The following is a 12,085-nucleotide window of genomic DNA, read 5'->3' as shown; positions in this document are numbered from 1 at the left end:
AGTGGACGCGATCATAATTGCCGCTCGCGCGTCCGCGGCCCGAGCACAATCAATTAAATGGCGCGCACGTTGGCCATCGCGAGATGGAGCAGGGCTCCCCCTTGCGCCTGTTATAAATCGACATTCCTTTTTTTTCCACCCCCCTCTCCCTCGAATAATCCCTAATTGAGTGGTCTGCATGTACATCGGAAAGATAAATTTTGAAAAATCGCCGTCGCGCCCATGATAAATGCAAATTGCCCATCTGCACTCGGGGATTATCAGCGAGGAGCGCATGAATTTCCCTAGAATTTATATGTTCTTCTGCCCTTTTAAAAAAAGAATTCGAGGTATTTTAATAAAATGAAGCACGATGCTATCGATGCGACTGTTAAATGAAGTCGCGCAACGACGTGCGTTATCATTGTATCAGCATTGTATTTAAATTGTTAATACGTATCTTTATTACCTCGCGCGTGACGTAATCGAGATCGATACGTCGTGCAGTTGAACGTAAATTAAATGGTATTACCTTACACATCTTATCGTGTTTCCTGCGGATTTTTTAACGCACACAACAATAATTACTCTTCGATAACCGTCCGCCGCGGCAGCGCTTTTTAACCAACTTGCACGACGCTTCTCTCCCGCGCCAAGTTTTAATGAAATGAAAGGAAAAACTCGGGATAAAGTTGAGGCGCCATGTTACGTCACATGAACTAAAACTTATAAAACTTGTGGAGTCTTCATCCACTTGTCTTGTCTGTGTACGAACTTTAGCAAGTACGGCGGCGGGATATTTGCGTGATAACCGCGCGAAAAAATTAATATATAAAAAGTAAAGTGCGACATACAATCCGAAATCGCGGCGCGAGCGTGAACGTTAAATTAAAGCAGAAGAGATTTACAATTCCCTCTTTGCTACCGACATAAATGAAAACATGCACAAGAAACTATCTTGATAAAGGACAATCACATTACGGAAATTTTAATTAGAGAAAAACCGTTTCCGGCTCTTTCCCTTTTAAATGTGACAGGGAAGAGCTAACTAAAAGAACATTACAGCTAATTTGAAAATTAATTAAATTAAGTACCGCTTTCGTAATGGGTTTGTCAAATGTAATATTCGATATTTTCAATATCAAAGGAAAATTCGATAAAATGTTAAATTATGTTGGAAAAACGCTGACAAAAGGATATCGAAATAATACGTAATTAGCTCCTAGATTATTGATTGGCCGTTTTAATGAGAAGTGAAATTTACGAAATTATATGTACACATGCTTAAGATTGATTAAATAACTACACATGGGGAAATTACGATAATCCCGTTATCGCGTACGTTTCACGGTTCGGTTTTAACTACGCGGCACAATGTATACGTTCGAAAGCGTTCAATCTTAAAAGATAGCTTATCGTTAAATAGACATTTGAACAGCATTACCTGTTGCTGCGCGGCATACTGGTGTTCCGGAACATCCGCTTCTGAAACGCAAAAATATTTCACATTAAGTATGCGCGAAACACTCGATATAGTCTCACAGCTTTAAGTGATATTTAATTGATACAATTTTACATGACAAGCGTTCATTGTCCAGACAAGTGTCTCAAGCGTCTCTGCGTCACGTTGCGCGAGTGCTCACAGATTTAATTTCTGTTTTCAGGTATTCGTCACCGGTGCAGAATGGAGGACCAAACGGCACGACGACAATGAGTTGCGGGAGTTCTCAAGGTAAGGAACTAAAGACCTCGCCCGTCAGAGATCGCGGTGACATCGACGCGGATCTCGCTCTCCGCAAAAGATTCGAAAACAACTCCGCTAATTCAATATGTTGCGCAACGTTCGCGCGTACGTTGCATTTAATTACTAACGACCGCGCACTGGCAATAAAGCCGCCGCGATTCGCGATAAAAGTGTAGAGGGAAAGAGAGAGAGAAAGCAGAGCATGCCGGTGCTCATTAATTAGCGGGTCCCGAAAAAAAAATTGCTCGGCGAAATTTTCTTCCGATTAAATTAGCGTTGCATTAAATTTATTGGCTGAATTCTCTTTCATAAACTGGCGCGCGCGAGCCGATCGCGTGCGCGGCTCGCTGCTCTCTCGCTCGCGCCGCACGCACAGCCCTCGTACGTGTATAATTTGCAAATATCAAACGTCGGGCGGATATTTGAAAATATTGACTCTGGTATTTTAGCTGGGCTGCGGCGCGGCCGGGCAGTCTCTCGGCGCAGAAGGGGGGAAAAAAATTATCCGCCTCATGACAATTCAATATCGCGCGATTATCGCGGCAAAAGGATATACCTAGGGAGAGAGAGAGAGAGAGAGAGAGAGGAAGGTATCCACGCGCGGATCAGATACAATATTAATTTTATATTTTTCGCTACTGTGTGACGGAAGCGCCACGTGGAGAGAGAGAGAGAGAGCGAGAGAGAAAGAGGGAAACGTGCGGTCGCCGCGGCTCCACACGCACGCACGTGCGTGCACGTATATGCACGCCGCTCTGCAAAAAGCTCGTCCCCGCGTTTATTCGCGATTGCGAGCGAGCCATTAAACAGATTCGCATGGAATTTCACGACGAAAAAGGGTCGGCGAGCGCCGCACGGGGCGTTCGGAAATTGCGCGGAACGCGCAATCAATGAAAAAGCTTCATTTCCACGCGAGCTTATTACGAAATTAATTTTCATTATAACGGGATTCTCGCAAGTATCACGCACCCCTTCTGTATACTTTTGTGCCGTGTGTGCAATGTACGCGGGGCTCGCGGCGCCCCAGAAATTGGAGCTTTGTTTTGTCAAAAGGGTAAAGGAGGGTCGTTTCGCGCGAGTAAGGATCGAATGCACCAGCGCGAAAGATGATAAAGCAGGCGACGTTCGCGTTAGGTCGCGAAGCCGCGGCGGGTCGATATCGCGCCGGCAATTGGCGCGAAATTGTAAAAAAATATTTTCCGAGAGCGAGACCGAGCCGGACAGGTCGACGTAGGGCGGCGCACGTTATCGCCGATGCGTGTGGCGGGCGCACGACAATCGTGCCGAAATATACGCGCGGGGCAAAATCCGAGGCCAATTACAAACACGCCGTCTCACCGGGCTGTCAGTCATCAATCCGCGGAATATTTTTCTCTGGGTCAATTGAACAATTCTACGCGTCGTCGGACAGCGAGCGGATGGGCGCGAGTGGGCAGGGTTTTAATGTATTTGCCGTTACCGGGGGCTTTCAACGGCTAACCGGTAAATCTTCTGACGAGCGATTAACTCGTTTCTCTCGGTACTCCTCAGCTATTAAATTACCATCGACGATACCGCCGGCAATAAAACTTGTTCGGGGTGATACTAAACCGAGCGAAAGGTTGCGGTTCGGCCCAAGGATTATACAATAATCTCTTAAATCACTTAAAATGCCTCGTTTATTTATTCCCCATCAAATTATCGGCATTACTTTGAGCTTTATTACACCGCGCTGCGTTATCAAGTTGATTGACAATGTCTTTAATGACGTTTCACTCTTTATTGTCAGCTGCCTCGTATTCGACGTGCTAAAACAAGATTCATTTTTATATCGGATAACTGTTTTCACGGTTGCGATACCAAAAATAATAGACAAGACCACTCGTTAACACGCAATTAAATCGAATTGAAGGTGAAACTTTTGTCAGCCGATAAAAATCGTTTCGAATGCCTCTCGGAGCTTTATTTGCTAAGTACGAAAGGTTACTTTGCACAATCTTGTCAAGAATTATTTCCCATTTGCGATACACGTAGCGGTAAATTTCGTCTCGATGGGAAGCCAAGGAAGAGAAAGTTACAACTTAGCTTCCTCCCCTACCCTCCCCCTTGCCCGATTTCAAAGCCGTAGAAAAGATAAATTCGATCGTTTGAAAAAGTTGGCGAACAAATATCGAAAGTTCGAAGCGCACTTTGATTCCGGGCAAACCGCCCGGCAGCTGTATGTATCCAGCCTGTGCAGAAAATTCAACTGGTGCCTGTTTACCTGTAGCTACCGAGATTAGAGTTAGACGGCACTCGATGAGTCACTCATTCGCTCTCTCGGTTACGCGGAGGAAGTATTTCACGACGAGAGAATACAGCGAGACGGCGGGATGAGTGACAGGAGTTCCTGTGCGAATTAATAGCGCGATAATTCGAGCTAGTTAACGTGTACATACGCGGCGGGAAAATAGAAGAAATACTCGGGGAATGATTAACGAGCCGTCACGGGGGTCTGACGTCTGCGTTGCGCCGAGGAACTGAAATTAGGCGAAAGAAGTCTTGTTCCGCGACGCGAACACAACATTAATACGAGTAATACAAGATTTAATTAGTATTCTTCCCGAACATTGGCAAGTGGTTCACTCTGGAGGTCCGCTCCGACTTCATCTCGTAATTTTTCTCTCTCTCTCTCTCTCAACCCCTCGCAGGGCGAACCCGCTGACGGGGGAGTTATTATCGCGCGCGGCCATAAAGGGTTAATCGCCGCAACGACGTGGCGCGTCGTCGCGTGAAAAAGAATTTCTCGCTCCGCGACGCCCGCGAGGAGGCCCGCGTGTGGCCGGGACGAGCGCCGAAAATCTAAAGGGCGTCGCCCTGTTCTTGTCTCTGTGTGCAGGGGTGATGGTGAAGCAGGAGGCGAGGGACGACGGTTACGAGACGAGTCCGGACCTCGAGATGAGGAGCACCGGCGGTGACAGCAGTCAGCAGTATCACACGCCGCTGACACCACACACGCCGCACACACCGCACACGCCGCACACGCCCCTCACGCCGATATCGGCGACAGCGCATCAACCCCAGCAGCCGGGCTCGACCGCCTCCACCCTCGGACAGGTGAGTTTTTCATATTCGCCTACTCTGCCGCCCCTGTCCACCCCCCCCCTTCCAGTCCTGCCCTTCGCTTTCCGCGCGCTCCTTCCTGCACCCTCGTTCTTTCTCCACGAGCTCTTTTATGTAGCGAGCGCGACTCGTAATTTTACATTACCGCGATATCTTAAAAATACGTCGGAGCTGCAGGAAGACTTGCATCGAGCAAAGGTGTGTCCTCCGCGAACGCAAAATCATAACGTTCGGGAAACTACAATCGAGACGTCTCGCAGCGAAATTATAACGTTGAAATGTTGGGAATAATGCTACGCTTGCGGAATATATGCGTGCGATTGCTTGTAATTATGCCGCGAGGTTGCGTGTAACGGCCGTACGGCGTATTCTCAATCGATCTTACGTCAGAATTGTAGATTAAATGCAACATTTCGGCTCGTCTAATTTGCGCTAACGCGACAATTGGGAATTAACGTGCTCGCGCACGTTCGACCGTGTGATATAAATAAAAAACATCGAAAACCTCCGGTATGTACACGACATAATTTGGACCGATTAAATACTCTCTTTTGTAATAAAATAACGCTCGTGTAATGCGGTGATCATAACATAAAATTTACTGTCCATGCGATACGCGCGGATTATTATCTTGAAATTCTATAGCGCGATTAAGTGTACGGTTTAAAATCTGCAGATCAAAGACGATCGAGTTTGTAAAAAAAACAGGGGTGACAATTAAATTGCGAATAACGCGATCGCGATAAGGCGGTTCTTCGAGTATCACGATGCGTCTTTCGCGTGATCGGCGGAGAAAATACGTTATTACGTGACAGAGGCGAAGAAAAAGTGGCGCGTAAAACACGAAACTTATTAGCCAATAAAAAGCGCAAGCGGTTCTCATTAGGAACCGCTGTATTGGCGTATCTAGCACCTCGCAATCAAAATTACGAGCAATAAATTGCAATAAAGACGCGCGCAATCGCCACTCCGGGATTTTCGCAATGCCGCGCGCGGCGATTTGCATTTTCATGTTAGTTTTACGATCTACTTACGCAACATTACGCTCTGTCGTGGTACAATGAAAGCCGTGGATGGGCCCCGCGCGCGCGATGTTACTTATTTTCCGCTTAATACGCGGACGAAAGACCTCGGAACGAGAGTTGTTCCACGATCGTTTATGCCTAATTGCGTAATTTCTCTGATTGTTACGCGATTGGAAAATTTAGCGCAAAATGCGCGAGGGAATTTCTTTTAACGGATATCGCAGAAACGTAATTTCACAGTTATTTTAATATTACACGTTGTTCGATGAAAAATCCCCTTTTATTCTTATATTGATAACCGGATTCATTAATGAGAGAAAAATATAAATTAATTTCTTGGAGAAGTTTTTTTTCCCCACAAGAGAAGCGCACATAATAACCTGGTGATATCTGTTTATACCTGCATCACGAGAAACGAGGTATAATTCACATACGGTGAAAGAAATATAAAGGGAGTTATTGCATCTTTTCAGCGGCTTTCGGCTTTTTCACTTTACAAACCGGTAAAATAAAAGCTTTTACAAATGTGATTCGGATGAATATTTTGACGGTGGTAATTTTCAGGGATTTCAATCAGAACGCGCATTTTCCGCTCATGAATTAATTGCAGATTGCCCAGCTCCCCAATTTGGCTATCGGCGCTATCGCGCGCGAATTACAGAAATTTCATCCGATATTAAATTGCCATTATATCCGCAAAGTTGTTATCCGCTGTCGGGATCGATAGTCTTTTTCTCGAAAATTATCTCGTGACGTGACGACCGATCGATCTCGCTTTTACCAGCTCCTCATTTTAACGAATGAACGGCCGACGAGCGAAGCGAATTTCCGTTGATCGAATTGTTAACCGTGAACACGTCCCGGATTTATCGAGTTCGCATTATCACGCTCCTCTTTTCTTGATCCCGTTTCACATTGTTTTACTTAACCCTTCCCTAGATTCCCCGACGTCCAATTGTTTCTGCGTAAACGAGCCAGCCGTTCGGCGGCGCAGAGCCGCCTTTTTCCGAGACACTCGAAGAAATGAACGGCCGAGACGCCGCGAAAGTCGCATTAGCCTCGTAGACGGGAAAAAATTAGTGAAATCGAAATATTTCTCCAATTGATCTTTTTTACTCTCGAACCGTGACTCGGTTATTATTACTTTTCTGTATCAGAGAAAACGACACACGAAAAGGCAGAGTTAGATAAGCAAGGAGACAGTGTATGTTTGCTTTATTATCGCAACGACGGATATTTTCCCGAACCATATAGATTAATGGCTCTTGAAATCAATAGACGAATATCCTTCGCGCGACGTCTCGCAATAAAAGTCTCCTGTTTACCTGTTTTTAACGCAAATATTGTGCTCTAACATCGCCGGACAAAACAAACCTCCGCGCTACACTCGCGATACTCGCGACACGGTTCTTTCGTTTGCAAATAATAACAGTGCGGAATACGTACGCGCGCGTACGTTCTTATCACGCGCAATATTGTCCGCGACTTTCGAGCGAAGCCCGAGCTCCGTGAAAAAGGGCAGGGATAACGCGTTATCGGTAACTAGCAGCGCGGCCTTATCTTGGCGGGATTTCGGCCCCGATTCCGCAGGGTTATCACTGGGTCAAGTGCGCGGGTGTGCCGGTTGGAAAGGCCATGTAGTTAGGGGGACCGGGTCGAAAATTGCAAACGAGGGTATGTTTATGTGTCGCGATAAAAGGAATCCTCGACCCCGCTCCGCCGAATTCGCGTAATCTCTTACGCTTTCATTTCCGCGGACGTCGAAAGAGCGGTGGGGTCCTTTTTCCCCGGGTGTACATTAAACGCGTCCCACGAGCGTTGTTCCTCTTACGTGTTCCTCAACGAAAATAGACACCGGGAAGCGCGGAGGACGCGTTTTCGCAGACTGCGCGAGATATTCCGCGTCCGCATTCGCTGAAATGAACCAACGACAGTGAGATCATTTAAAATTAAGAGTGCTGAACATGCAAATATCGGTAAATTATCGCATTATTGACAGCTTTCAGAATACAATAACGGCCTGTTGAATAATTTCTGATCTCATCGGGCGGGATAACGTTTCAGGCATTTATTTTAGTCCGCGATATCGGATTTTTGCGCGAACGTCGAGAAGAGTCGGGGGACAAAACGTCACTTGGATACCTGTCGCGTTAATCATCTAATACCACCTCTTTAATATCGCCGCGACAAAAGTCTATCGACGCAAGGAGCCCGCCAAATAATTTCATCCCCTATATATCACCGGGCGTGCGTTTCACGTCCTGTCAGATATTCTATTCTCCTGGAGCTTGTCGCTCGTCAAAAGTGGCAATCGGTTTATGCGGCCGGCGGAATCCTTCTCTTATTTCTTTCTAATTTCATATTCAAAAAGGGGCGGAAAATCACTGAAACCTCAGTTGATTTTAGCTAATGCAAAAAGCAGACGGTACAAAAAAGTGCAACGGGAGAAGAACGGTGATCGCGTCAGTCCGTAACACGCGCAATTTGCAAAAAAAGAGACACAGCTGCACATTTTACAACCGCGAATGGCTGATACGTTGTACGTGGCCGCGTATTTTCGGTCCATGCGGCAATTGCGCTATTACTATTTCCCCAAGGGCATCGAGAGAAAGAGGGAGATATATATATATATACATACATATAGCGCCGGCTGGAATACATACGTTTTATGATCGCCACTGTACGTGTCCGTGATCGCCGGTACATGTTTTACGTCGGGATTGTACGTGCTCAGGAAAAATTTCATTTTTCCGCAGCCGGCCGCCCGCGAAACTTGCGGACGCGACGAAAAATTTTCGCGGTGTAATTTCGAGGTGGAATTAAATTAGGCTAGGACATCAGCCGTCATCGCGATTCGGGATATCACGGGGATAATTCGCCGCGACGCGGCGCGCTACCACATTTTCCTTCCCATCGGCCGTATGTATTATTCAGGGAAACCCGAGGAATTCGGTCAGTAAATACGGTCCACCCCTAATATCATACAATAACGAAACATCGCGTCGGAATTTATTGTGAAATACTTGAGGCCTTTTTTCGTTTTTTTCCCTCCCTTATCATGGGCTACGTTGCGCGGAAATTTTTATTCCGAACCGAGGCGCGCCGCAAAATTTGATTTCGGACGGAGAAGCGGAGAAACGTCCAAACACTTTCTCCGCTCTTCCCCTCCGTCCTCCTTGGTCCTCGGCACTTCCGCAGCGCCATTTCGATGCGAAAGTCCCGAAAATCCTCTCCCCCCACCCTGCATTATTCCGGCGGACAGGACGGCGCCGAATATGATAAGTGCGACCTATCCGCCAAACGTCTGCTGACGCTCTTTTCCAGGTCGCGATAAAATGCGAGACGCCGGTGGACCCGTATTCGTTCGTCGACGAGGAGATGTCGATGGGCGGCATGAGGACGGCGAGCAGTCCAGGCGGCGGCGGCGGCGGCGGCGGCGGCGGCGGCGGCGGCAATCCCGAGAGCATGACGTGTCCGGGCGGCGCCCAACCTGGGCTGGGTACACCCACGTCGACGCCGCCCGGGGCGCTGCCCGGGCCACAACATCATCAGATGAATCTCGTGATAAACGGCGCCGCCAGCGTCAATCCACAGCTGGCGCATCAGCCGAAGAAGCGGGGCCGCAAAAAAAAGTCGGAGATGATCCTCACCCCCGAGGAGTAAGAGTCCTAGCATTTATAATCGATCGCGCGATTATTGCATCTCGCGATTTCCGGCGAAAATCACCGCGCGATGTTCTTTGTTATATATGTATATAATTGAATTACATGCCCGCGTAATCGTGGCAAATTTTTCATACACGAGGGGCACAAGACGGGCCGCTGTCGTGTTCGCTGTAAGACCCGCTGCTTTAAAGAAAAAATTAATTCAATCTTATAAAAGCCCGTTCACGGGCGTGTGAGGCTGACGGCGCGGCGTCAAAATTCATTTACGGCCTCGAGCCTTTAAGGACGGGCATCGCGAAATCGTGCTCTCGCGCGTGGCTCTGCACCAGCGCCGGGGCCGCCCTGAGGTCGAGCTAAAATTAATATTAAATAACATTTTACACCTTCGCAGAATTGAATCCAGAATTACAAGCGGGATTACAAACGGTATAGGGATAATTATTACCGTAATTAATAAATAAATACGTTAATGAGTCCGGAGAGAAGCGTAGCCGAGAAGGAACACGGGCCGGCCACGAAGCCACGACTCGATATAACCAGAGTTAGTTATATATTTGCATGCACAGCCACGGTTAAAAATATCCGCTCCGCTAACAATGTCCGTCTGACCGGGCACCATGTTGCTGATCCGATAGGATCTTCAGTTGCGCTTATTTTTGTGAAGCCGGCCGAAAACTTAAAAATAGTTCCGCATATTAGGAACGTAACACGATCAGATGCGCGCCGCTATTACGGAGATACATCAGGAGATAACGCGCTCATTAAGACGTTAATTGAAGATCTTAAGAGAGAATTATTCATGCCCTCTTGACACGCTGTACATGTCTATTTAATTGAATATCCCGTAGCAGTTAAACAAAGGCCCATTATGCCGCGTATAAATATCCCGCTTCGTCCCCTATCAGCATTTTTTTTTCACCAAGTTGCGCACTACCGTTGCATAAATCTTGAGAGGAAGAGCGGCCACAGGTATATTAATTAACGTGGTCGATCTACGTTCCGCTGCAAAACCACGCGAATTCGCAAATTTTCTTATTTACAGTGCTTTTCCACTCTGTTAAAAAAAATATATATATATTCGCATTTATTAATATACTTGTATAAAGCATATCGAAAAAAATGGTTTTCACGACGTTTTATTAGCCGAGTGCGTCCCCGTTAAAAACGTAAGGACCATAAATTGCATTTCGCCGTCGTCATTTTATCTCGCGAGATCCGAGCTTATTCATCCGTGTATTATTCGCGCGTATTCACGACGGCTTACAAGTCCCCGGTCGATACAAAACGTTACATTGTGTTACAGTGTCACAAATCGAAACGCGCGGAGTGTCCGAGACGCGCGCGCGCGCGCGCGCGAGTTCGCCGGCTTAACAAAAAGCAAACGCGGAAAGTCCGCGCCGTCTTCTGCCGATCGGAGAGAAATAGTCGCGCGCGCCTTTCGCTGAATCGTATGACGCAGCATAAAGGAATCCGGCGTATTATTAAGGCCCTCTGTACTCACTCTTTTTTTTTCCTCCTCTTTCAGAGCGGAGCTCGCGGAGGCCAAGAAACGCGCAAAGACGTACAAGGAGAGGAAGAAGCACGACAGGTTCGACGGCATGCCGGAAGAGGAAGTGAGCAAGCGCGTTCTACCGGACCACCTCACCAACAACCTTGACATTATTATAGTAAGTCCGTCTGCGCTAATAATTATCCCGCACTCGTATTGCCATCGAGTAAATATACGACCCCGGCTGACCCGCGAGTGATATTCCGCATTCGCTGTTCTTTATCATATATCAATATTGCGTCATCTTGTCAAGCAGTGTAAATTTCCGGAGAACACTCTATATACCGCCGTGTATAAGCGCGGCTATAACTTTACGTTAAAGGCACTTCAGACAGCTAACAATAGTCGTACACGCGGGATACGAGATAGAGCGCGCGCGCACGTTTCAAACGGATCATCCAGTATCGATAAATTGAATTATCCGCGAGGTCGTCGCGGAGTGTCGCGATACCGAATAATCGCGGCATTTTCAAACCCGGCGACTCCCCACCGGCCGAGCCTCGACGATAATTCGTTAAATCACGTCGCAACGTTAACAATAATAAAAACATCAGTCTCACTGTGGCGGCGGGGCGCACGCATTTCCGCCGGCCGCACGGCCGCGTTTGTAGGTGCGCGCCGCGACGCGTAATTTATAGCCCGGTATATATCGCGGCCGTGCGTGTCATTTGTAATGCCGCATTACCAATGCGCCGCGATGTCATTCTTGATCGAATGACGGTAATTAATCCGATACGCGCGCGCGGCACGGCACGGCACGGCACGGCACGGCCCGGCTCGGCCCGGCCCGGCTTCGGCCCTAACTGGCGCGCGAATCCATCTTGGAGTCAGTGCCGCGCGAAAACGCGTGGATTCTCTGCACGCGGCAACGACAAATGGCAATCGCCGCCTCCGCAACAGCCGGCCTAATCGCTTTAATGATCCGTATGCGATTCGGTTATCACGCGGCACGCCGATCGTTGCGTTCCGTGTGTACAGAGAGAGAGAGAGAGAGAGAGAGAGAGAGAGAGAGAGAGAGAGAGAGAGAGAGAGAGAGAGAGAG

The 12,085-nt window shown here is 47.7% G+C and overlaps 2 protein-coding genes across 2 annotated transcripts in view; one reads left to right on the top strand and one right to left on the bottom strand.

The window, feature by feature from the left end:
* Positions 1-12,085, top strand: part of LOC105566649 (probable serine/threonine-protein kinase yakA) — a 115,952-nt gene that overhangs the window by 69,645 nt on the left and 34,222 nt on the right. The window contains exons 2-5 of the mRNA XM_012020820.1: positions 1,644-1,711; positions 4,581-4,798; positions 9,154-9,488; positions 11,020-11,161. Coding sequence (XP_011876210.1) covers positions 1,644-1,711; positions 4,581-4,798; positions 9,154-9,488; positions 11,020-11,161 — 763 coding nt within the window. The remainder of the gene's footprint in view (positions 1-1,643; positions 1,712-4,580; positions 4,799-9,153; positions 9,489-11,019; positions 11,162-12,085) is intronic.
* The window catches only part of LOC105566647, a 131,820-nt gene that overhangs the window by 91,476 nt on the left and 28,259 nt on the right, over positions 1-12,085 (bottom strand). Inside the window, exon 2 of the mRNA XM_012020818.1 lies at positions 1,424-1,464. Coding sequence (XP_011876208.1) covers positions 1,424-1,464 — 41 coding nt within the window. The remainder of the gene's footprint in view (positions 1-1,423; positions 1,465-12,085) is intronic.

Source organism: Vollenhovia emeryi, unplaced genomic scaffold (assembly GCF_000949405.1).
Source record: "Vollenhovia emeryi isolate VEMERY1.0 unplaced genomic scaffold, V.emery_V1.0 DF939143.1, whole genome shotgun sequence".
Taxonomy (NCBI): Eukaryota; Metazoa; Arthropoda; class Insecta; order Hymenoptera; family Formicidae; genus Vollenhovia; species Vollenhovia emeryi.
The sequence above is the reverse complement of the archived record's forward strand: the minus strand, read 5'-3'. Positions and strand labels throughout refer to the sequence as shown.